This window comes from Gadus morhua, chromosome 18 (genome assembly GCF_902167405.1).
Source record: "Gadus morhua chromosome 18, gadMor3.0, whole genome shotgun sequence".
NCBI lineage: Eukaryota > Metazoa > Chordata > Actinopteri > Gadiformes > Gadidae > Gadus > Gadus morhua.
This window is the reverse complement of record NC_044065.1, coordinates 1,728,356-1,751,441: the sequence shown is the minus strand read 5'-3', so window position 1 is coordinate 1,751,441 and position 23,086 is coordinate 1,728,356. Positions and strand designations below refer to the sequence as shown.

The window sequence follows — 23,086 nt, the reverse complement described above, 5'->3', positions numbered from 1 at the left end:
CCATGTATTTTGTGTGTTTCGTAACCTCTGTTCCTCTCTGAAAGACATTGTTTACTGTGTGCAACACCACAGAGGGAAATCATCAAAGTCTCAATATCGCTTCAAGGAATCAGCAAAAGTTGACCAGAACAACAAAATAATCATTTATAGAATATTTATTTAAATAAATAAACACTGTATGAGATTATAGGATAAGAAGAAGGCCTTATGTTTATGATCTTTCTAAATATCTTTGCCCGTGTTTTATTTGGATTGGGTTGCATCAGCTCAGCTGTACCAATTCAAATTCAATTCAATTCAAAGTGTTTATTGTCATATGCACAATAAGAAACATGTTCTCAGTCATACACTGAAATTCTTCCTTTGTTTTCCACAGACTGAATGGCAAGAAAGAAAATATAAAATATGCAATATACAATATACAAATAAAATAGAAAAAAGCTGCAACAATATAGAATATACAATTTAGAAGGTAAATAGAACAGCAGCAACTAGATGAAATAATACATTTAAGTTAAAATAAATAAAATAAAACGGATCGCTCCCAATTCCAAATTGCTCCTTTATTGTGCTGCTGCTGGTGCTGAAGCTCAAGGGATCAAGGAAGAACTTTTGAAATCCAGCCCGTGTCCACGTAAGTTGAAGAGACACCTGGCATGTTATGGTGAATGGTATACAGGGCTGCACTGGTCATCTGTGAGTTCTGAAGGGTTACAGAACATTCAATGATGGTCGCTGACTAACGGCCTGGCCTGTTCACCAGTACCTTCAAAGTGAGTAAGTAAATATACTTTACTTATTACCTTGGGAAAATTCAGGTATCCAATAGCAACAGACAGCATAGTACAGTTGACAACAAAAAAAAAAAAGGTAGTCAACAAAATAAGTAAATCAAAATCAATTGAAAGTCAGCAATGACTTGAGCATAATATATATATTATTAATACATTAATGAAATTGCACTATACACGCCAACATGTTTGACCAATCTGAATGCCCCACAAGGCTATGTTTTTTCCCCAGTCCGTCCGCGATGGCATGCCATGATATGACTATAAATTCCAGTTTAACGTGTTAGCATTTTAACGTATCCACCATGTCAGGGTACGTAGGATGTCTGTGTACTTAGTGACGTCGCGCGATGTTTACAGAGTAGAAACGAGGGAGAAAGGGAAAAACCCCCATAAAACGCAGCTGTCGGGTAAACAAGGCACGCAGGTTGTCATGTTAGGATTTTAACCAGACGGGAATAAAACAGATACAAGCTTTCCGTCACCACCTAGCTGGAGGCGTTTCTGTTTCACTTATCCGGAATCACCTCTGACTCATATCGAGATGAATCCACCGTCATCCCTCTCGCACACAACATCACCCTTTAAAAAGGACCCAACTCTCCCTTCGCTTTAGAACCCAAGGACCCTCTCACGCGTCCACCGTACAGCGCTGACATCCATGTTATTCCTCTCATCACTTTATATTCGTTCCTTTTTTTTAATTGATACGGCACCTTGTGTGCTCCTGTCTTCTAAATGTTCACGCGTCCTTCCTCTCCTCTGCTCTCCACCCTCCTCCTCCTCGCCACCCTCCTCCACATCGGCCTCTCCTTCTACGTCCCCGACTCCGGCCCCCTGCTGTGGCTGGGCGACCAGGTCAGGGAGAGACACCTCTACACAGGTAACCACGGTAACCACGCCGCCGCCGACACACCGGCCCGGGGCCCGGGGCCCGGCCTGCGTCCCAGCGGACTGAGCGTGTTTCTGTGTTTCCGCAGAGAGCCACCGGAGGGGGCTGTTCCTGGAGATGAGCCCGGACGGTCAGGTGACAGGAAGTGCTGCTCAGACGCCGCTCAGTAAGTTGGTTAAGCTCCGCCCCCCCCCCATCCCAGGTGGGAGGGCCTAAAAGCATCTACAGGACGGTAGTGGACCCAGCTGACACTACCGTCCGTCTGTCTGTGTGCTGCAGGTGTTCTGGAGCTGAGGTCGGTCAGAGCAGGAGATACGGTCATCAGAGCGCGCCTCTCCTCTCTCTACCTGTGTGTGGACAGGGCAGGTCACCTGACAGGACAGGTGAGTCCAACCCCTAAGTGCTCCTTGATGACTGCTCTCTGTATTCACTGTCTAACCCCTACCTGCTCTTTAATGCCCTGTCTCTATAACTGTCTAACCCCTACCTGCTCTTTAACGACCTGTCTCTGTGTTCACTAACCAACCCCTGCCTTTATCTCCAGAGACAGTACACAGAGTCCGACTGCACCTTCAGAGAGGTCATCCTTGAGGACGGCTACACCCACTTCCTGTCCGTGCACCACGGACTTCCTATTTCGCTGGCGCCGAGACACTCCCCAGGGAGACAGGGGCTGCGCTTCAGCAGGTTCCTCCCGCTGAGGAGCAGTCTGTCAGAGGATAGGGTCGCCGAGGCCCCCCAGACAGCCCAGGCCCTGAACCTGGACTCTGAAGACCCCCTGGGGATGGGTCTGGGTTCGCTCCTCAGCCCGGCCTTCTCCATGGACACCTAAACACCAAAGCCAGGCCCCCAACTGTTCAAAAAGTGTTTTTTTTTTGTGTTCGATGCTGACATTGGTACAGGACCTACTTCCTAATACTTGAATTAAATTATTCAGGATTATTTTTATGAGAAATAATTTATAGAATTACACATATTTATGTTTATTTTTCTATTTTTCTATTCTACATTATTGGCGATTGAATGTATTTCTGATTTTGTAAGAAATGTTTTTTTCTCTGTTTGCTTTTGTTTTTGTTTTTAAAGATAATACATGAGAACAAATGGTTTTAAATGGTGTATTTGTGTGTGACATCTCAATAATAATTTAGAAGCTTTCAGGTGTACACTTCGCGGTTTAAAAACATAATACTACTATTTATATTATTATGTAGTGTGGACAATATCATTTTATTTAAAGGAGATTAGCCTACCATAAGGACATAACAGCCGGCCCGACAACATCGCGAGTTCAAGCAGCCTGTCTATTTAGGAGAAGAGGCGGGAATGGGGGTTGTAACGCCCTCTGGCGGAAATAAGTCCTGTTTTATTCTAGTAACACTGCTGCCACAGGGGAGCGCTGAACCCCACGGGGCAGATCATACCGTGATATTACCTCATTTAAAATAATTTGAATAAATGGGTTAATGTGATTTGCTACAAGCTCAAAGAGATGCCTCATCGGTTAGAACGCCGTGGAGCGACGGTTAGCCGTCGTGAGACAGGTTAGTTTTACCCTACTGATGATGTGTTGTTGCAATAGTCATTTTGATATGAGTTCGCTAGACAACTACTATCCAATTAAACTTATTAACAGAGGAATGTACACACTTTTACCACTTCTGACCTGGTGAGTGAGTTGTGTAATTTAAATATGTAAATGAATGGATGATGAATGTTGAAAGAGACAAACGGTTTTCTTTCTTTTTTTGTGTGTCGTACGTTATGTTTACATTTCCAGGCATTTTTGTGGCAGCCTCAGGATTTATAAAAATCCTGCTAGCTTTTGTTGTAGCATCTAATTGTTTAGTTTTACTTGCCTGCTTTCTGGTACAGTGCCATGTGGGCATCCTCACAAGCTGTGAGCAGCATTGAACTGATTTAATAACGACTGAAACTGTTGGGATTCAACACTGTTATCAGTTTCAGTATTAAACATACCTTTTGTTTGGAGGTAACCTCACTTCTCTTTTCACAACTAGGCTTCATAGAGAGAGAGCCAGTAATAATGACATATTTTACTCTATATCCTATCCACTAATCTACACCTTTATCAATATATTTATGTAGGAATGGAGTATACAATTAGAACTGTTTTATTTATTAAAAGATGAAAGCTTGAAACATATAATACATGGTTTCAATCACTTTAAACAAACATTTTGATATTCATATAATATGATACACAATGATTGAAAACCTGATAAACCTTTTGGTTTTGTGTTATTGAATGTGGCGAAAACTTTTAACTTCAAAAGTCCAAAATAAACATCTAACTATGGTTAAGTAAAAAAGCGAGTGGTAAGGTGAGTTTAGTAAATTACTAAAATAAAGTCGTTATTACAAATGTTGATTTCAACAATTAAATGCCGCTTTTCCACTGCATGGTACCAGCTCGACACGACTCGACTCGACTCGACTCAGCTCGCATTTTTTGCGTTTCCACCGCGAAAACATGGTATCTGGTACCTGAAGTGGCTGCTTTTTCTAGTACCGCCTCGCTCTAGGTTCCAAGCGGCTGAGCCGATGCTAAAAGGTGACGTCGGCAGACGGCCGACCACTGATTGGCCAGAGAGTGTGACGAAGTCACGAGAGCGACATGGCAACCATGCTGGCAACAGCCATAGCAGCGCCGCAGCCAACATATTCCACTTCTTCAACTTCTTCAACATGCCAGCTAATAATAGTAATGTTATCGATGTCCTCCATTGTTGTTATGTGGGTTCTGTCCATGTGTGGGTTGCATAGGTGTTGTTTGCGTCGCGTACAAAAATACGTCACGGCCCTTTCGCGCAGCCGACCCCGCCCACGTCCAGGAGGTACTATTTGCGGTGGAAAACGACCCGTGCTGCTACCGTGTCGAGTCGTGTCGATTCGAGTCGAGTCGAGTCGAGCTACATGTACGGTGGAAAAGCGGCAAAACATACAGATTTCATGTTTTAACAGCGCACTGAGCAGTGCTACAGTGCACAATATTAAGACCACATCTCCATTTGCATGAGCTTAATATGTACTTAATATGCCGATAACTATATGTTCACATCTCACACATAATGAAGAATGCTGAGGTTGTTTAAGTTATCCGGCAGAAGGCTTATGGTGGTAATGGTCGACCACCCATGTTATTTACACTCAAAACGTTAAGCTAACTTTTCTAAGACATTTGTCATTGCGCAGGAATTCAATAAGCCTTTTTTGGTTTCACACACACTCACACACCTACAATCACACGCACTATTTAGTAGTGTATTTGTCCTTCAATTTCCCAATTTACTGCAACCGATTTATTCACATTTATTCAAAAGAGGAACTCTTATCCGACAGTTTATTTGAAGTCTCTTTTCAATGGCCATCCATTTTTGAGCCATGCATGCAAAAGTAAAAAGTCTTGGAGTCTGGATACATGTCAGTCTCCTTCTCCTCATCCTGTTAGCTTTTCTGTAGCTGGCCATGCCTGATGCATTGTGGGTAACCCTGTAACTCAGACTTGATTTGCTAGTGGCTCACCGGCGTTCCCCTGACAGATGGCCTCCATGCCGTGGTAGTCTCCTTCCTCTTCCCTGGGCTCCTCCAGCTCTTCCTCCTCCCCCTCCCATGGAGAGGGGCTGATGTGGTTGTACTCTGTGTTGTCTTCGGACTCTGTCTCGCGGTGGTAGAAGTAGCTGAAGTTGGACACGATCACGGGCACTGGCAGCGAGATGGTGAGCACGCCGGCGATGGCGCACATTGAGCCCACCAGCTTGCCCCACATCGTCACGGGGGTCATGTCCCCGTAGCCCACGGTCGTCATGGTGACCACCGCCCACCAAAAGGCGTGCGGGATGCTGACGAAGGTGGTCTCGGCGTAGTCGGCCTCGGCGAAGTAGATGGCGCTGGAGAAAATGATCACTCCGATGAAGAGGAAGAAGATGAGCAGGCCCAGCTCTCTCATGCTAGCCCGGAGGGTCTGGCCAAGGATCTGGAGACCCTTGGAGTGCCGGGAAAGCTTGAAGATCCTGAAGACCCGTACCAGACGGATGACCCTGATGATGGCCAGCGAGCCCGCGGGCGTCGCGTCGTTGTCCTTGGCCAGCTCCGTGCACAGGGTGACAAAGTAGGGCAGGATGGCGCTGAAGTCGATGATGTTCATCACGTCCTTGAAGAAGAGCGTCTTGCTGGGTGCGGAGGCGAAGCGCATGAGGAGCTCGAAGGAGAACCAGCAGATGCACATTGACTCCACCAGGAAAAAGGGGTCGTGGAACGCGCTCGAGGGCAGGGGCATGCTCTCTGAGATGTTCTTTGGTAGAGTGTGGTACTTGTAGAAGTATTCCTGCAGGTCAGAAGTCAGGGAGAGGGTGTTCTTCAGTTACAGGTCAACAGTTACAGCAATGTTTGTTCATTACGGGGGTGTAAATCCTTAAAGTTTAAAGTGCAACTGATCCTAGAATCATATTTTTATTTGTCTGTTGTTATTCTACCTATTCCATTTTTTTTAACATTGTGCTCTATGTGGTGAAGGCCTAAGTCTGGTAAAACAGCAGGTGTCTATGTGTTGATCAGCTTCCTGGTCTCTCCTCTACTATGAATAGCCCCGGGAGAGAGATCTCTCCTGCTCTCTTACTCTCTCGTGCCCTCCCTCCCTTCCAGCAGAAACATGAGTGTCTCTTGCCCATTTTCACTCTCTCTCCCAACAGCAATGTGACTTGTCTCTCGTTAATCTCAACTCTTTCACACTCTCCTAGCAGAAACATGAGTGTCTCGTGCCAATCACGAACCTCATCTCAATCCTTCCTCTCGCCCATCTCTCTATCTCTTCATGACTATCCCATCTATTTATCTATTTCTGGCTGTCTATTTAAGCTATCTCTTACACTACTCCTTGCAGCAGCTAGGTACCTCAGTTCAGTAGCTTGCAGTTGTATTTAGCTAGCGCTGTGTAGTAGCTAGGTAGCTTCGTTCAGTAGCTAGCACTGTAGCTATATGTTATGATCTAGGTTAAGTTTCTAGATAGCTTGATACGGTAGCTTGGTGCTTAGCTTAGCTAGGTAGCTTGGTGTAGTATCTAGGAAGCCTTTTTTGCCATAGCTATGTTTTTTGATGTGGTAGTTAGTTAGCTTGGTGTAGAAGATATGTGCGGGAGCTGGCTGCAGTAGGTGTTAACAAGCCACAAGACTGCTACTCATCCCGCAAGAACTACTTAAGACCCGCAGAGCTTCTGAACACACTAGTAGCCGCTGCTCTACACTTTCACTCATACTGACCTTTACTCATTTTAGGATCTCTCTCTCTCACTCTCTCTCTCTCTCTCTCTGTCTCTCTCTCTCTCCCTCTCTCTCTCGCGCGCGCTTTCTCTTTATTTGTAGTCTGATCCCTGTGCTGCCTTCCCTTACCATATCCCAGCAGATCACGTTTAACAGCTGACTAAAATTATCTGGCCATACGTACAGCCAGTGTCCACCTCCAATGACATCCATTTTAACCTAGTGGTGACTGCCCGGGACTACTGTAGTCGAAGGCACAGATCTCATTACAACAAACATGGAATTCATTCAAGAGTATGTTCTGGAGGGGACATCTGCAATATCACCAACGTATATGAAATGATCTGCTGTAACAGACACACAGCCATTAATATTAGCCTAAAATACATATGAACAAATCACTTTAGGCCATCGCTTAACATATTTATCTGTCTTACAGACCACACATCCACAAATACTGCGCCATTCACTCTGCGAAAATAGGCATAGAGATATAACGCGCCAATCATGTTTGCAACAGTTCAGACCGCTGGGCAGGACACATGAGGGAGCATAAACAAGACCTCTAAAAGGTGTTGTGTTTATATGGGAAGTGTTTCAAAAGTGGAGTCTGCTTCTATTTAATATATGTTTAAATTCAGGAATGTATTTTTTTTATTTGGGAAGACAACTTTATGTTTTTCAGAAGTTGCCCTGTGTCCGATGGGCCCATGACTGTCGTCACCCATGTTGTCCCTCAGATAATGGTCCTGTGTTCAAGTACAAACATGTCCAGGTGAAACAAGAGTTCCCCAACATGACGGGCTGTGTCTATTCTGAGTTGGCTGTTTGGTCCCGCTACGGCCTGACGGTATACAGCATGCTTCCTCCTGTAAACACTGTATCCTACACACAGGTGGAATGCCTCGCCAACAGGCGGGGATGCGCTGGCTAGGTAGTGTAGACATTGTACCTCCCTCGCCTCCTTCTCGTTCCTAAATTCCGGCAGCGTCTCCAGGCAGAAGATGAGGATGGACACCACAATCACCAGCACGCTAACGATGGCAATGATGCGCGCCCCCGAGGACGACTCTGGGTGCTCAAACAGCATCCAGAGCCTCCTCTGGATGCGGGTGGCGGGCAGGGGCCTCTCAACCACCCGGGGGAAGCCCTCGTCCGCCTTGAACCGGATCACGACCTCCTCTCCCAGCTCGTAGAACCTCACCTCTTCCAGGAAGATGTCCAGAGGCACGTTGGCGGGCCGGCGGAGCCGCCCTCCCGACTGGTAGAAGTAGAGGATCGCGTCGAAGCAGGAGCGGTTGCGGTCCAGGAAGAGCTCGTTGCGCAGCGGGTCGAAGTAGGGCAGGCGGCGGCGGGGATCTCCCAGCAGCGAGTCGGGGAACTGGGCGAGAGTCCGTAGCTGGGTCTCGTAGCGCATCCCCGACACGTTGATGGCCAACCTCTCGCTCAGCGTCAAGCCACTGCGCCACACAGAGCCAGGAGAGCTCCTCTCCTTCTGGCACACTGTGATCTCCTGCTCGCCCTTCTCCTGGCTGTTGAGCTTCTCCTTCAGCTGCTTGTGCTTCTCCGCCTCGCTGTCTTTAGCAGCTCCTCCTGGGTCCGGACCCCCTCCTTCATCCCCCCTCTCGCTGTTCTCCATGCTGTCCGAGCTCTGGGAGGGTCTCCTCGCTCCGTTCCCCTTCTTCTTTTGAACCCCTGGGTTTAGCTACACAGGAAGTCTGCAAGCCCAGCAAAATACATGTAAAAGAACCTTCCGGTCCTTTAGACAAACCGGAACCTTTCCCAGAGTAACATTAGACCCATCAGATTAATTCCTAACAAATTGAACCGATTTTCTTCTCCTTATTGCAGAGTGAGTCGGAGATAAACGAAATTTTGATTCCTCTGTTTGTCTGGCACATATTTTGGAGATGACAATAAGCAGTATTACCCCAGAAAATGTCTTAGTCAAGGTGGTCAAAGAGCATGGGGGGGGGGGGGGGGTGTCTCGTGGCCCTGCAGTCTTCGGTGAGCGTTTCAGTTTCAACGATTATTGTTTTGAGCAGTATCACCGATGCATTATTTATCTTTATTTTTTGTACCTGATGGAAGTCTGTTTTCTTTCCCTACGGGACTTTTGTACTTTCTTGATGCATAATAAAAAATCTTTCATACATTGGTAGTCAAGGCGGGGCGATATTGTTGTTAAGGCGGTCGCCTTAACCATACAGTGCTGGGGGGGAACACTGAGCTGACTTTAACTTTGACTTTGAGGTCAAACCCTTTCCTCGGGTTTGACTAGTTCCCTGAATATATTCACATGTTTTAAGGAGAGGTGACAGGAGGTTACTTTTAATAAATTATACATTTTTATGATATCAGATATTATGTATGTTGAGTATAGCTTAAGTATTATCTGGACTTCTGAAGTCTAGTTCTTGGGAAAGAATATTGCTCATTGAACTTGAGAACAGCACAACAGTTTGTTGTAGTGAATTTAAAGCCTTAATACTGAAACTACTCTACTAAAACTTTAGAGGAACACTCACTTGCACTCAGACGTCCGGCAGACGAGGCACATTGTGCTGTTTGCTGCAGGGCTGTCGTCCTTTCTCTCTGTCAGTCTGTCATCATGTTGTACGTCCCGAAGACTCTCTTCTCCCAGCGCTGCTCTTTGGCTCTCTGTATCACGTATGTCTTGAAAAATATTTGAGAATGCTGTCTTGTTGAAATTCAATCTAAAGAAGACCCCTCCCTCCATGTCTGTTGGTCATGGGCTGGTAGAACCTTCACTCAGCCTATCAAATGTCCGGCTTCCCCAACTCGCTCTAGCATGGGGACGGAGGGCTATCCATGGGGAGGCCCACCTTACCCAGATCTAGCCCTATCCATGGCCTGCCCTTAACCAGAGGCCAACCTTAATCAACTTTACCAAGCCTTAGCCAACCTTACTTTATCATAACAAGCCTTACTCAACCTTACCCAATCTCCCTCAACCATACCAAGCCTGACCCAACCTTAGTAAACCAAACCTACCTAACCTAGCCTAAGTCAACCATGCCTCGCCTTATCCAGCCTTAGCCAACAACACCTAGTTAACCATACCTAGCATTACCAAGCCATACCCAATCATATACAACCAAAGTCAAAAAGCAAGATACATGATGGATGATGAGCAACGGTACACTAACAATGACCACAGTTAGAACCAGACCCTATCCCTCTGACCAGTGGACACTCCCACCATGCTCTGTAAGTCCCTGCAACGCCTTTGATGGTGTGTGTGTGTGTGTGTGTGTGTGTGTGTGTGTGTGTGTGTGTGTGTGTGTGTGTGTGTGTGTGTGTGTGTGTGTGTGTGTGTGTGTGTGTGTGTGTGTGTGTTTGTGAGAATGTGAGTGTGTGTGTGTGTTTGTGCCTGTCGTACGGTCTGCTGTCTGTGTCTGTCTGTCTGTCTGTCTGTCTGTCTGTCTGTCTGTCTGTCTGTGTCTGTCTGTTTGTCTGACTGACAGTGAGTAGGTGTGGCTTCGGTATTCATGAAGTGTAAACCAACCAACTGGGAATTTGAGAACAAGAAAATAAACAAACACATGAATTAAATATAAAAAACATATTTTTTAACGGTCTGAAACGCAAGTGAGAAGCGCCAAGCGCAAGTAGCTTTGTGGGCGATTCTATGGCGATTTTACCGGCGCATAAATGACTCTTGCGCATTGCGCAAATCTAAAAAGGGTTGGTCTGAGGTAGCCTAATTACCCGTAGGTGTGGTTTGGGCGTAACGTGCAATAAACCAATGAGAGTGCCATCTCCCATCCCCTTTAAGAGCCATGAGCGCATTTGAATCTGACAAGTTGATATTTTGACAGCGTGTTTGCAGTCTCCGATGAGACAGATGCATGACCACATGAATTTCAAACTTTAAATGGCTCAGTTTATGGCCAAATAATATGGCCTCATTCACACATGGAATAGCGTTTTCCTCCACAACTTCAGAAACAGTCCTCAAATAAATTTCGGCAAAGAAAACTTAACACACAGATGATATGCGGTAACTGTGGTTCTATTTAATGATATACGCAATGCATTAACAAACATTGTTTCTTACCAGTATTGTATGCATTATCGTTCATTATCGACTTGTGTTCCTAATATGCATGTGTCCCCTCGTTAATATAAATTGCCATGGACTGTATTGTGCGTTACGTGTTTAGCTTGCGTGTGTTTAAACAGTTGGACGCACACACGCGCGCCCGCTTTCATTAATTATTTTATATATACACAAGCGCGCGCGCATTCATTCATTCTTTTTAACACTCACTCGCAATCCTAAAAGTTATGGGTTTGTACACGATGTCTGTGTCAATAAAATATGTGTTTGCCGTACAACTTATTACCGCTGTATCAGCTGTTCTTTCCCAAATAATTTCCCAAGAATGTGTTGCTAGGTAGATGAGAGAAGCAAAGTGTGTGCACGAGGTGCACAAGCAACATTATGCATGCGCCCTTAAAATAGCATCTGAACAACGCGCCACTGACTTTAAATCAGGTATTTACTGTTTTGTGGCGCAATTGTTTTCTGAAACTGCAAAACAGCACCATTGAACGTTTGCGCCAGAACACGCCTCCTCCTTTCGCCGAGCCGCCCCTTGGGGCGCAAGTTCATTCCCTAATTTACAGGCGCGTTGTGGTGGAGGGAAAAGAACGCTCTGCGCCAGTTGCAAACTAGCAACGACACATGCGTCAGTGTAGAAAGTCAATTGCGCCGGATGCAAGATAGGGCCCCCTGTGTGAAATGGCCTGTCCTTTTTTTTTGCTTCCCCAATATTTTGTGTTGACTGGGGGTCAACGGTATCTTGCTTTGTAAAATGTTCAAGGCTATTTCACACAGGAAGTTGATAAGGTTATCGTTGGCTGTCCGGAGGATAACTTTACGCAGGGCAAATATCCCTTCCACATACAGAGTAATATTGACGTTAAGTAATGGATAATTTATAGACAGCCAGTCATTATCGGGGAAATAAGCCCAGACAGGGCGAACCGGACAACGAAGCGAGGTGGAAGTGGGTTATTTTCGATAATGACCGGCGTTCTATACATTATCCCGCTTATTACACAGCTACTTGCCGGCTACTTGCCTCTGAATCAGAGGCAAGAAATCCACTTTCCTTGAAAGCAGTCAATTACGAAAAAAATAAATTACCGCCAGAAGTCGGGAAGGCCCATTCAAGTGAATGGAGCGTTCTACAGCATTGAGAAGAGCCGTGTCATAATAGCCTATATTTACTTGCGCATCTATCTCCCCACAGAGATGGAATTATAACTCGTACCCTGTCTATAACCCTTCATCCCAAAAAGTGGGCTACAAATTCTGTTGTTTTACGGGTGTAAAATGCAGCTTGAGGATGACTTTACCGTATGTTAATGGGATGTTTTTTATTCTGGTCGGACTTTAGATCGATTTAAATATCACCAAGAGCGTCTCGGGACACATGAACGTAGTGCAGCTTGTCAAACATAAGAATGCAGTGGCTCTTGCTAATGTTGGTTACATTAATACTCCTTAACAGGGGCACATAACTCTCTCATACCAACTGATGGTCAACAATGTCACTATAAATAAACATGTTGTAACAACCCCCATAGACATCGGCTCGGCTTTGTTTATTGAAGAAAATGTTCCGCAAAGGTTTGCCGTCCTTCTTGTTGGTCTTTGTTCATTGTGCGCGTTCTTCTTTTTCCATGGATTTATTAGCAGGCTAAACTGTGTCGGGCTGCTATGCGGTCACGATGCTAACATAGCTGCCCCCCCCCCCCCCTCCCCCGCCCCCACCATAAGGGTACTGTCGGCGGTGGCGACGCGAGCCGTAACTGAGCTGCGAAGAACCCACCTTCACTACTCCACCAAGCCCCAACCCCACCCAACCGTGGTCAACCACACCTAGCATTACCGAGCCATACCCAACCATATACAACCACACACAGGACCCAGCCTTAAGTTATGTAATTACTATTAGAAAACAGGTGTTTTAATAATTACTGACTAATTCCTGGACACTGCACAGAAACAAAATACAGTTTGACAAACCAGCACGCCATTTACTTTTTCATTTATTTAAAGTTCATTTTGATGATTTTAAGGAATAATGTCTTTGTAAAAACATCTGAATACAGCTGCTATTCAGCTTCACATTAGATAGTTTTGACATTCATACATTATAAGTCTCTTCAGTCCAGATCTGTTCAGTTGTGACACTTTATTGATATGTTTCGGTTTTTTTCTCTTCAAAATATAAAAAGATAGATCATGAACATTCCGTTGAAATATACTTTATACAGTTTAGACGAGTCATCTTTGTGATCCAACATTTCAAAAATAAAATCCGGCATAAGTCTCGTTCAGACACACCAGTAACCGCTTACCCACCCCCCCCACCCCCCCAACACACACACACATACACTCATATATATTCTCCATGGCAACAGTAAAATGGACCAATCACTAAGTCTGCTTTACATCAGGTTACAGCATGTGAGTTAACAAGAACACATTGTATCTTTGGAATGCTTACGATAATAACAAATGCATGTGAATAATAGCACTTTTAGTTTCACTATTACCATTTGGAATGTTTATCTATGCGGGAATGTAACCTTTACATCCAGTGTATTCCGTTTTCTTAAAAACGTAAAACACATTCATAACCAAAACAACTACCTCATGATCAATTTTGGTGGAAATGGATTAGTAATAGTCTCTAGGGCACATGGTTCCACATAAACAATTCAAACCGGGGCCCCTGAGCGCACATGGGGCCCACACTGGCAGTGTGTCGGTGGAAACAAGGTGGTGATCGTACATTCATACAAAAGTAAATCACACTATGAACAAATTGGTTTAAAAAAACCAGGCACACCGATCAAAGGGTAAGGAACCAATCTGAGATTATACATCACAACTGTGTTAGACCCCTCGTCATGAAAAACAGACTTAGCATTTAGCCACTGTCGGTCATTCTAATCAATGGCAGTATCACGCATAGAACAAGAGCCAGGTTGTGGCATGGGCACAATGACATGATGGCCGACTCAACAACAGACTAGTGGTGAGATGGTAGCTTCACTTTGCCATGCGGATCTCAGGCTGCAGAGAGACCGTAGACCTCCAAGATATCCACATCTCACTGAGAGTGCCTTCTACGTCGGAACCGATATCCTAGTTTTAATCTGAAAGGGAACAGAAAATACCACGGTCCATTTTTTATCCCAAGTAAAAGCAAAAAATCGAGAGCCTGTACAACCAGCGAAGACCCGGCTAAACCCTTCAGTAGCTGCTACCGTGCCTACACCCCACCCTCTGTAGCTTGGATCCTAGCAACTCTCTGGACCAGCAGGGACAGGCCTGGACCTGCCGGGACCTGACGGCTGGACCTGAAACAAGGGGAACCACTGGTCAGAGCTGAGGCAGCCTGGGCCAAGTGGACTCCGGCGGCAGCCTTTATAAAGTACCTCAGTGACATCAGTTTGGAAGCTCTTGGTCGCTATGGCGGGTGCTTGCATGATTGTGTCATGTGACGCGGGGAGCTGCCAGCTCGCAAGACGACGGACAAGACGATGGGACTGGATGCAGGACCGAACCACCTGACGTACGACGGGGGTTGGATGCGGGACCTTACCACCTAACGTACGAACACGGCACAAGACGAGCTACCTTCACACACTCTCGCCCGCCCCCCCCCCCAGGGTATCGGGGTGGCAGTTAGCCCACCACGGAAGACGGATGTGCTCTGGGACACAGTGTTCTCTTAACGAGTCCCTGGGGGGGCGACGGGAACTACTTCCCCCTACAGAGGTCAACAATCAAGTAACAACGCATGCATCACTGTGAGGTGTTCACGTTATCATTATATACTAGAATTGATGAGTAAGAAAAATACCAGCCAACCAGCGACGTCCACAGCAATCACTACAACACCTGAGTCCTCTCAACACACGATAGGAACAACAGCCGGTTCCATGCAAACCGAAAATCTCTCTTGACTAAGGACCAATAAGTTATCACCTGTGACCAGACACTGGCCAGTGATTGGATACGTTCACCTCTTCTCCCAACTTCTCAGGGAAGGGGAAGGGGCCGGGGACAAAGCCCTCCCCCCCACTGGTCGGTGCTGAGATGACTAGCGTACCTCCTCTGGCCGTGCTACAATCAAATGACAACGCTTGTTTATTATTGCCAAAGGAAAAAGCAGATAGAGTAAAGGATGAAGTAGCTGCTGCTGCTACGCCAGGGGTCCTCCCAGCTGTAGGATGCTATGGTGCGCTAAAGGGTTGACGATCCTTTTGATTGAATGAGCACAACTCGGAACACAGTCTACATGAGAACATGAGGGGCAGTAATAGCAGAGATTTCATTGAACAAAACATTGTTTAAACACACATGTTTCAATATTCACATTGTTTACTTTTCAAAACAAAATATAGCTCTTCTCTTTCTTTATAATCTTTTTTTAACATTAATTGCATATAACATTTTTTTAAATTCATTTTGTATATATTTTTTGTGTCTCTAGCACCCCTTGTGTTCAACTAAGGGCTTGCAGGAAAGACAGGCATGCAGTGTAGTCATGCTGGTTACCAAAGTTAGAAAAATGCATTATCTTTTGTTCTTTTAACCATTTGTTTTGTGTCAGGGTCTTGTTCATACTCAGGAGCGTTGAAACTTCCACTCTCCAGGGGAACTTCTTACTATGCCTTCAACATCCTTCTCCTCTCATGTTAGTCGCCAACTTAGTTAATCACTAAAGTAAGCATATTTTTCTTTGTTTTGTTTTTTTCTTTCTCATGTGCTGCTGTCAATCTTCCTCAGATATCCCAGCCTTTAGTTTATTAAAATATAAATGTTCTCTTTGTACATATCCTTTATCCTGTTACGCTCTGGTCTTGGTCCCATCGTCTCCGGAGCGTCTCCCTGGAGGGTTTCCCTGGAGGGTTTCCCTTGGTCGTCCATCATCTCCTCACCGTAGGCTAGACTAGCTCTGGAGCAGCCTCTGGCAGCTAGGGGGCAAGAGAGAGACAGGGGCAGTAGGTGTCTCAGGGGTTCTGGTGCCTCATTGGCAGTGTAGGCTTCCTGTCAAGGTGAATCGTCTCTCATGATTGGCCCATTTGAGAAGATTGACTCCTAGGTAGGACGTGGCAGTGTCCTTCTCGCCGTGTGGTCTGGGATCTATGAGCTTTGTCTCCTTCATCTCTTCTCCTTGTGATTGATGTGAGCGAGGCTGTCGGACATTGTCTATCATGTGCGTATTTCTGGGGAAGGGGAGGGTGGAGCAAAAACATTAAGACTCCCGTGCCCACCACCAGGCAGGTAGGTAGGGTACACATCGCCACATGAGAGACAGAGAATGCCAGGCTTATCCTCTAGTTGCATATGTTGTGATAAATCAGGCGCGGTCAGGGCTGTGTTTGGTGCAGATGCTACATGAGGGTTGGTGCTTAGTGCAGTTGAGCGCTATGTTTTTCTGGACGCGAGTGTATCGGAAGCGGATGGAAGACTTGGTTTTTACCAGAAGGAGGGAACTCCTCGCTGGATATGAATGTAAATGTGGGGCATCGCGATGGCATTTCCACATCATACACACACACATATACATATATGTATATATATATATATATATATATATAAATATATATACATACATATAGGGTAGTTTGTGTGTAGGTTGTGTCTGTTTTGTTTTTACCAAGTTGATGGAAAAATATCTTATGGGACATTGAAAGTTCTGAGAGTTAAGACTGTTTCTCTGTCACTCACGTACGATTCGACATGTGAATGAAATAGTTTAGGTGGAGAATACCATCTCCAACATCTCCCAATGCATAAAATCCTCCCGCCAAGCTGTTGAGGACAACGAACAAGAGTTCCCAGTCAACAAATGCTACAGTTTGTTAGCGGAGATGCTACAATGATGGGGGGGGAAGTTGCTCAGTGGGTCAGTCCGTCATTCTGCTGCAAGATGGAGCACGGAACTGCGCGTGATGTCTTTCGAAATGTTTCATGTGACAGGAAGTCTCTTTCTCCCAAAGTGAGTGAGTGCAAAGTCTGTCGGGATGTCCTGGAGAACGCTGGAGAAGGTGTAAAGTGAGGGTGAAGATTCTCCATTCTGATGATAATTTAGTTGGTTGGTTTTGGTAAGAAGGCGTGCAGATGGTCTCTTGTCTCCAGCCAGGGCTCTGGTCCCTCAGGTCGGGCCCAGCGAGGACTCTCCATCCATCTGCCCTCGTTAGAAGGAACCACTAGAAACTCAACACTGTGGACACAAGGAGGACACAACATTTAGTCTTCAGCTCACCCCTGCCATCGTCCCAGTCTCCCTCTCATTTGTCAGTTGTTATTACGCAGTTAATAAACAGCTTGACCTTGGTGTGAACGGGTTTGTTATAAACTTTTAATACATGTGGATCAGCAAATTACTTAGTTGTTCAGTTGTGGAGTGTTCAGTTCAGATCGATTAGTTATTGACTTTGTTACTGACATGAACGGTAAACCCTGCATGCGTCTGGAGTTTGTGACTGTAGTTGTATTTGCGGAGTATGACATAGTTCGAGTAGTGTTTGGTATGGTAAAGTGGAGTGTTTTGTGTGCTATGTGTGGTTTAAAGGGTAATTTGAACAATGTAATTGAGCAGTCCTGTGTTACGGAGCGTGTTCCTGTAGTGGTTCTGTAGTAGTATAAAGTGAGGATTGTGGATCACGTGATAGTGCAGGGTAACCATTACCTGCACAAGCTGGGTGACTGGGCTCATGAGAGTCAAACACACGTCTCAACAACAAGGAAAGTTGGGGTGGACATTACAGACACAAGACACACAATGAGACAATATTCATCCGTCAACAGTATTCATCCATCCCTCCATCGACAGTACTCATCCATCCATCCAGCATTACTTCATCCATCCATCCGTGAACATTACAGAACGCAAACACCATCCACCCGTCTGTCTTAACAGCTCTTCCACCTTCATCACGAGTACAGAAGTCTTGAAGAACTGGAACAGTTCCCAAACATAAATAATTGGTAACAAGGCAGGACAGTAGCTCCAAGTGTTGGTAACCTGTACGTTATCTGAGGTGATCCACCCGGCGTGGATGAGATGTCACCATGGCAACCATGACGGTGCCAAAACATCTTTAGATTACCCTAGGGTTACAGATTTACAATCACTGATCTAAGTTATAATTGCCGAATTGGTGAAACATTAGCAGCACTAACGAGGTCACTTCACATGAAGTGTGCGCTGGCCTTCCATTTCTATATGTTTAGAAACATTTTACCAACACTCAGAGAAGTGATGTCAGCAATACTTGAAAAACTAATATGGAAAAACACTGAATACAAACAAATTCAACTATATATTGTATAGGATTTTAATATCGATCTTTAAAGTGTATAATTATACATTCTAGTTAGAACCAGCCATCGAGCAAGAATTGCTGGCTGAGACTAGCCGGTTACTCTGGGTTCTTCATATTGACATCAGTGCCTACGTGGGCCTCATAGAGGTCTTTTAACAGCTTTCAGAATTCCCAGGGTGACTTAAACTCACTCTAACCATCATCTTACAATGCACTCTATTTGAAGTACAATCCGTTGCTAATATGAACACTTTACATTGCAAATCACAGATGTTCAATGTTCAAATGAAGGGGGTGTCTGTGTGATAATACAAGCTAGGAACATTGTACTGCGACCACTGCGAAATCATTCCCTTGCAGACAAATTAATTAAAAAGTCCTTGTAGCAGCCTCATTTGAAGATCTACAAGTGATGACATTCTAAACCTATTTTACAGTTACCTAGTGTTTCAATATCAACAATATTTTAAGGATGAGATCTGAATCCTTGTTGGAAGAGATAGCCAATGGCATTTGTGCGTTTTTTTATTAGATGATTTCACCAGTTGATATCATGTGTATATGAGAGCATGGCGATGTAGCACTATTGTGCATTAAATATCTACATATTCAGGTAGCTCTCAAAAAATACATTCATTCAACTTAAGGGAAATTCTCTTTGTGTCGTGACTATTGAAAGGCTGAAGGCCTCAACGTGCTTCTGCGTGATATGTGTGAATCGTTGTTGCAAACCGTTTGCGCAACCTACTCAAAAGGTGTCATTACACCAAATGTGCACTAATGGGCAGTCAAACAACAAATGCATCTGTAGATGATAGATCATGGGATGTAAGCAACACATTGTCTCCAGATGTGTAATATAGTGATGGTTTGCTGCCAGATGTATAACTAGTGTTGTTTTGTCTCAAGATATGTCATATAGTGATGTTTTGTCTCCAGATGTGTAATATAGTGTTGTTTTGTTGCCAGATGTGTTATATTGTGATGGTTTCTCTCCAGATGCTAGTCATGTTTGTTTCTCAAAAATGACTTCTACACACTATACAAACATTACATGTTGTTTTCAGTAAAGTATTCACACATCAAGCTTGCATACAAGATGGAAACACTCTCCACATAAGAGAAGCTCATTATCTTGGAAGCACATATGTCTTTAAACAAAAGAGCTTCAACTGAAACCCCCAACTCTCCATACAGCTCAGATTTAACAGATCATTATGCATTGGTACAAAAAAAAGGAACAAGAACAAGAAAACTGAAGAACAAACATTTGCTATAAATATCCAAAGAACAGAGAAGTACACACGGACAACACAAGTCAAATACTTACAGAACTTTTCCAAAAATCAAAATCACTTTTGTAAAACATACTATCAAGAAGTCGCGACCATGATGATCGTGTGGCTCATGACATTGAAACCTGTCAATACATTTAGATGGTAACACAGAAAGCAGACATTACAAGTCAACTGCCTATTAGGTCTGTGCACTCTTAAGGTTAAAAATAGATCTGGTTATTTACATATATGGACACAGTGCGTTTCCAGCATCAATGTATATTGCATGTATATTGCATATATGAATGTATGTATTTCTTTTTTTTTGCTTGATCATTTGATATCATGGGATTTGAATGATATCTGTTACATGGAAGTTGCAAGAGGAATATAAATTATTATATGATCAAACTACTATAGTTTGAAATTGCTCGATTTTATGAGGGTTTTTTTTTATTCATAAATGTTTATATTATTACATTATAAACAAAATAGAACAATTCAAAAAATACGAAAGTTTTGGTAAAACAAACTCATGTGGACAAAATTAATTATAACACTATTGCATGTACTACCTACCTAATAGTACATACTTTTTAAAAATAATTTGGTTTTATAATAATAGTTAACTAGTTAGTGGGAATTTGGTATCAAATAACATTTTAGACTTGGATGAAAAATAAACAGCAATGTGTGTGGGTTAATTTTATACAGAAACCTTTTCTTTATTTCTGTGGTGAATAGAAAAATATGCTAAAAGAGAACGTCAAATCTAAGGCTGATCAATGTTTTTCGGAGGTAAGCCAATTAACAACTACAGGATCATAAACAATAAGGATGCAAAAGAACCGATACCTTCTGGGATGTAACCCTCTGAGACCTGGTCCTTTTGCTCTATGATATTGCGGCGTGTCACAAGACCTGTGACACCACCTGACTCCACATGACCTATGAAATCACACCCCGGCACATGGCCTGTGAAGCAACCCTCAGTCATAATACCTATGACACCATATCACGTGAAATGTACCTTAATGCTCAAAGAGTTTTCGTGTGATCGAATGAGACCTAACCTCAATCTGTCTATCTATGGACAAGGTCTAGAGTCACTGGTCATGGATTTGGTCCAGAAAGCATGACACACTTATTTAAAAAACACATCACAGCACATGTTTTACTGTGGGTTCTACCATTGGTAGCCTTTTAAGGTTTTATCCAAATCAGAACTTTTTTTTCATACATTTCTTACGAGAATTAAAAAAAAAACATGCATTCCTAGCTAGAGCTAAAACCTGCTAATATGTTCATCAGCTAGCCTGATGCATGCATGGCACACCATCGTGTTTGTCTTTCTTCAGAGTCACGTCGTCTTATTGCTGCTTGTTTCCGCGGCCTCCTCCTCAACTGCACTCGTGAAGGGGACCCACCGCTCCACCCGACATCTAATCAATCCCCCAACGGCCGAACTCCTCCGTCACGCGAATAACCCACTCCTCAAATCCTCGACCAATCAGGGACCAGATAACCCACTGCTAAGCTCCTCATCCAACCGCTTTAGACCTTGTCCAATCAGCTAACCCTCCAGTGCGCCTGGTCCAATGGGAGCGGGGGCTACAGGATGGAGGGGATGGGGGAACGGCAGCGGTGCAGGGGGCCGGGGGGCTCGTAGGAGGGGCTGCTGATGGGGGCCAGACGCAGGGAGGAGCCCCCCGAGACGTTGGTCAGACTACGAGACTTGTCGTAGTCAGCGCTCGCTAAACCAAAACATCAGATGGCGTGTTGAGGGGGTTCATGTTATATTCATGTATTCATATTCATATTTCATGTTGTATCGTTTATTTATTTACGTATTCGTTTTTGGTTGGTTAATTTAAAGTGTTTTAGGGTGTTTAGAGGTTTCATATTGTGTATTCACAGTTTAGTCCGTTTACAATGTTTAAAGGTTTTATATTGTTGGATGTTATTATATTAGTTAAGTTCAGTTCATTTAAATTGTTTAAGGGTGTTTACAGGTTTCATGTTATGTTTATTATGTTATATTATGTAGGGTTTATTATATGATATTATATTGGGTGAGAAACATTAGAAATTCAACATATCAATGACAATAAGGAAAATAAGAATAGTATAGAAAAAAGATAGAAAATTAAGTCATTAAAATATTAAAATGCAAAAGTTTGACATACAGGACAGACACAGACAGAGACAAACAGGACAAAACAAGAAAATGGATTTTAATAAGAAGTACTTTAAAAGCTTTAAAATGTGACAGTCGGCAAGTTGTACTAATAACCATGTCAAGGTGTTTTGGATCACATCCCTAGTTGAAGATCGGTATCCCTGACAACATCACCTGGTCAACAGAACGACGGCATCACTTCCTGCCCCAGGACACCACTTCCTGCCCCAGGGAGAGGATGTTTGAGGAGAGTGCTGTCGTCCTCTTGTGAAAGCCACAGGGAACATATATTATCTATATATATATATATTAGAATATATATAAATTATTTAACGCTGTTCTCCCATAGTTCCCCTTTTTAACCTGGTTAGGGTTGCTAACCAGTCGGAACGTTAAATTGGTTAAGATGGCTAACTGAAGAACCAGAAGGTTGATCTAGTTAACTAGCCAGATCACAGTTCCCTGGGACTTGACCAGACAGGTGGTGCTCCGACGCTCGTTATTGGAGAACTCCCAACCAATAACAGACACTCCAATGATGGCTGGAGCCCTGTCTGTCTGCCTGTCTGTCTGCCTGTCTGTCTGCCTGCCTGGCTGTTTCGGTCAGTCTGTCCGACAGGGTACATTTACAGCTCACTCCAGCTATCATCGGGTCGACACTATGTAATATATCCATGTGAAATGTCATGAAAATAAGGAATCATAGAATTATCATTCACGTAAAAAAAACTCCTTATTTTTAATCTTGTACTATCCTGTCCTATTGTGGCTTGGTCCCATTCAGAAGGCAGCTGGGTGAAACATTACAATTTGAATGCTTAAGTTCATTATAATGGTCTTTGTTTGGTCTCTAGATAAGTGTTTATAAGTCATTAAGGGTTTTTCCATGGCTGTTAACGATCGTCGTAATCCTGTTTTAAATGCTTCATGTAATCACTGTGCAAAGAAGACAACTTAAAATGGTTCCTTTCTTTTAGCAGACGGAGCGTTGCAAGCCTTACGTCCGCCTCTAGAGGGAGGCAGAACACAGGCGTTGTGCTGGTGGTTGATCGCTACATAGTTATACACGAGACATGTAAATATGTATGCTGGATGGTTAATTATAGACACTGTAAATGTGGGTGTGAACTTTAACTACTGAGCAGCAGAGAAGTCACTTTATACGTCTCGACCCATCAAAACATACAACTAAATTATTCTCGGAAGAGATTAATGGATATGGATAGATATGCAGGAATATAGATAGAAACTAGATAGATAGAAATGTGGGAGGACGGATAGAT

General features: G+C 44.0%; 3 protein-coding genes across 7 annotated transcripts in view; 1 reads left to right on the top strand and 2 right to left on the bottom strand.

Annotated features, from left to right (window-relative positions):
• The first annotated feature begins 1,321 nt into the window (after nt 1-1,321).
• fgf21 (fibroblast growth factor 21) lies at nt 1,322-2,773 on the top strand. The gene is made up of 4 exons (XM_030340619.1): nt 1,322-1,674; nt 1,772-1,849; nt 1,963-2,066; nt 2,228-2,773. Exons 1-4 carry the CDS (start codon nt 1,530-1,532, stop codon nt 2,513-2,515), a joined length of 615 nt encoding a protein of 204 aa, XP_030196479.1. The 5' UTR covers nt 1,322-1,529; the 3' UTR covers nt 2,516-2,773.
• A 2,142-nt stretch (nt 2,774-4,915) lies between these two features.
• Nucleotides 4,916-9,684, bottom strand: LOC115531682 (potassium voltage-gated channel subfamily A member 7-like). Of its 2 annotated transcripts, none has more exons than XM_030341074.1 (3): nt 9,491-9,684; nt 7,915-8,680; nt 4,916-6,031 (listed from the first exon to the last, which is right to left on the bottom strand). In XM_030341074.1, the coding sequence occupies exons 2-3, from the start codon at nt 8,599-8,601 to the stop codon at nt 5,204-5,206; spliced, it is 1,515 nt and encodes a 504-aa protein (XP_030196934.1). In that variant the 5' UTR covers nt 8,602-8,680; nt 9,491-9,684; the 3' UTR covers nt 4,916-5,203. The 2 variants fall into 2 exon arrangements, with proteins under 2 accessions (XP_030196934.1, XP_030196935.1); XM_030341075.1 differs by having other exon boundaries at nt 8,167-8,680; nt 9,491-9,680.
• Nucleotides 9,685-13,028: 3,344 nt separating this feature from the next.
• LOC115531675 (potassium voltage-gated channel subfamily C member 1) overlaps nt 13,029-23,086 on the bottom strand; it is a 38,898-nt gene continuing 28,840 nt past the window's right edge. For 2 of the 4 annotated variants that reach the window (XM_030341062.1, XM_030341064.1), the window contains one exon: nt 13,029-17,242. Coding sequence is in view for 2 of the 4 variants with exons in the window: in XM_030341064.1 (XP_030196924.1) it covers nt 17,229-17,242 (14 nt within the window). In the remaining 2 variants the exon portion in view is untranslated. Of the gene's footprint in view, nt 17,243-18,338; nt 21,379-23,086 lie in introns of those variants that run through there. The other 2 variants (XM_030341061.1, XM_030341063.1) reach the window with 2 other exon arrangements.

Coding starts and splice junctions, on each gene's coding strand:
- fgf21 (XM_030340619.1), top strand. CDS start 1,530: ATGTTCACGCGTCCTTCCTCTCCTCTGCTCTCCACCCTCCTCCTCCTC. Junction 1,675..1,771: donor GGAGAGACACCTCTACACAG/GTAACCACGGTA, acceptor GTGTTTCCGCAG/AGAGCCACCGGAGGGGGCTG. Junction 1,850..1,962: donor TGCTGCTCAGACGCCGCTCA/GTAAGTTGGTTA, acceptor TGTGTGCTGCAG/GTGTTCTGGAGCTGAGGTCG.
- LOC115531682 (XM_030341074.1), bottom strand. CDS start 8,601: ATGGAGAACAGCGAGAGGGGGGATGAAGGAGGGGGTCCGGACCCAGGA. Junction 6,032..7,914: donor ACGAGAAGGAGGCGAGGGAG/GTACAATGTCTA, acceptor TCTGACCTGCAG/GAATACTTCTACAAGTACCA.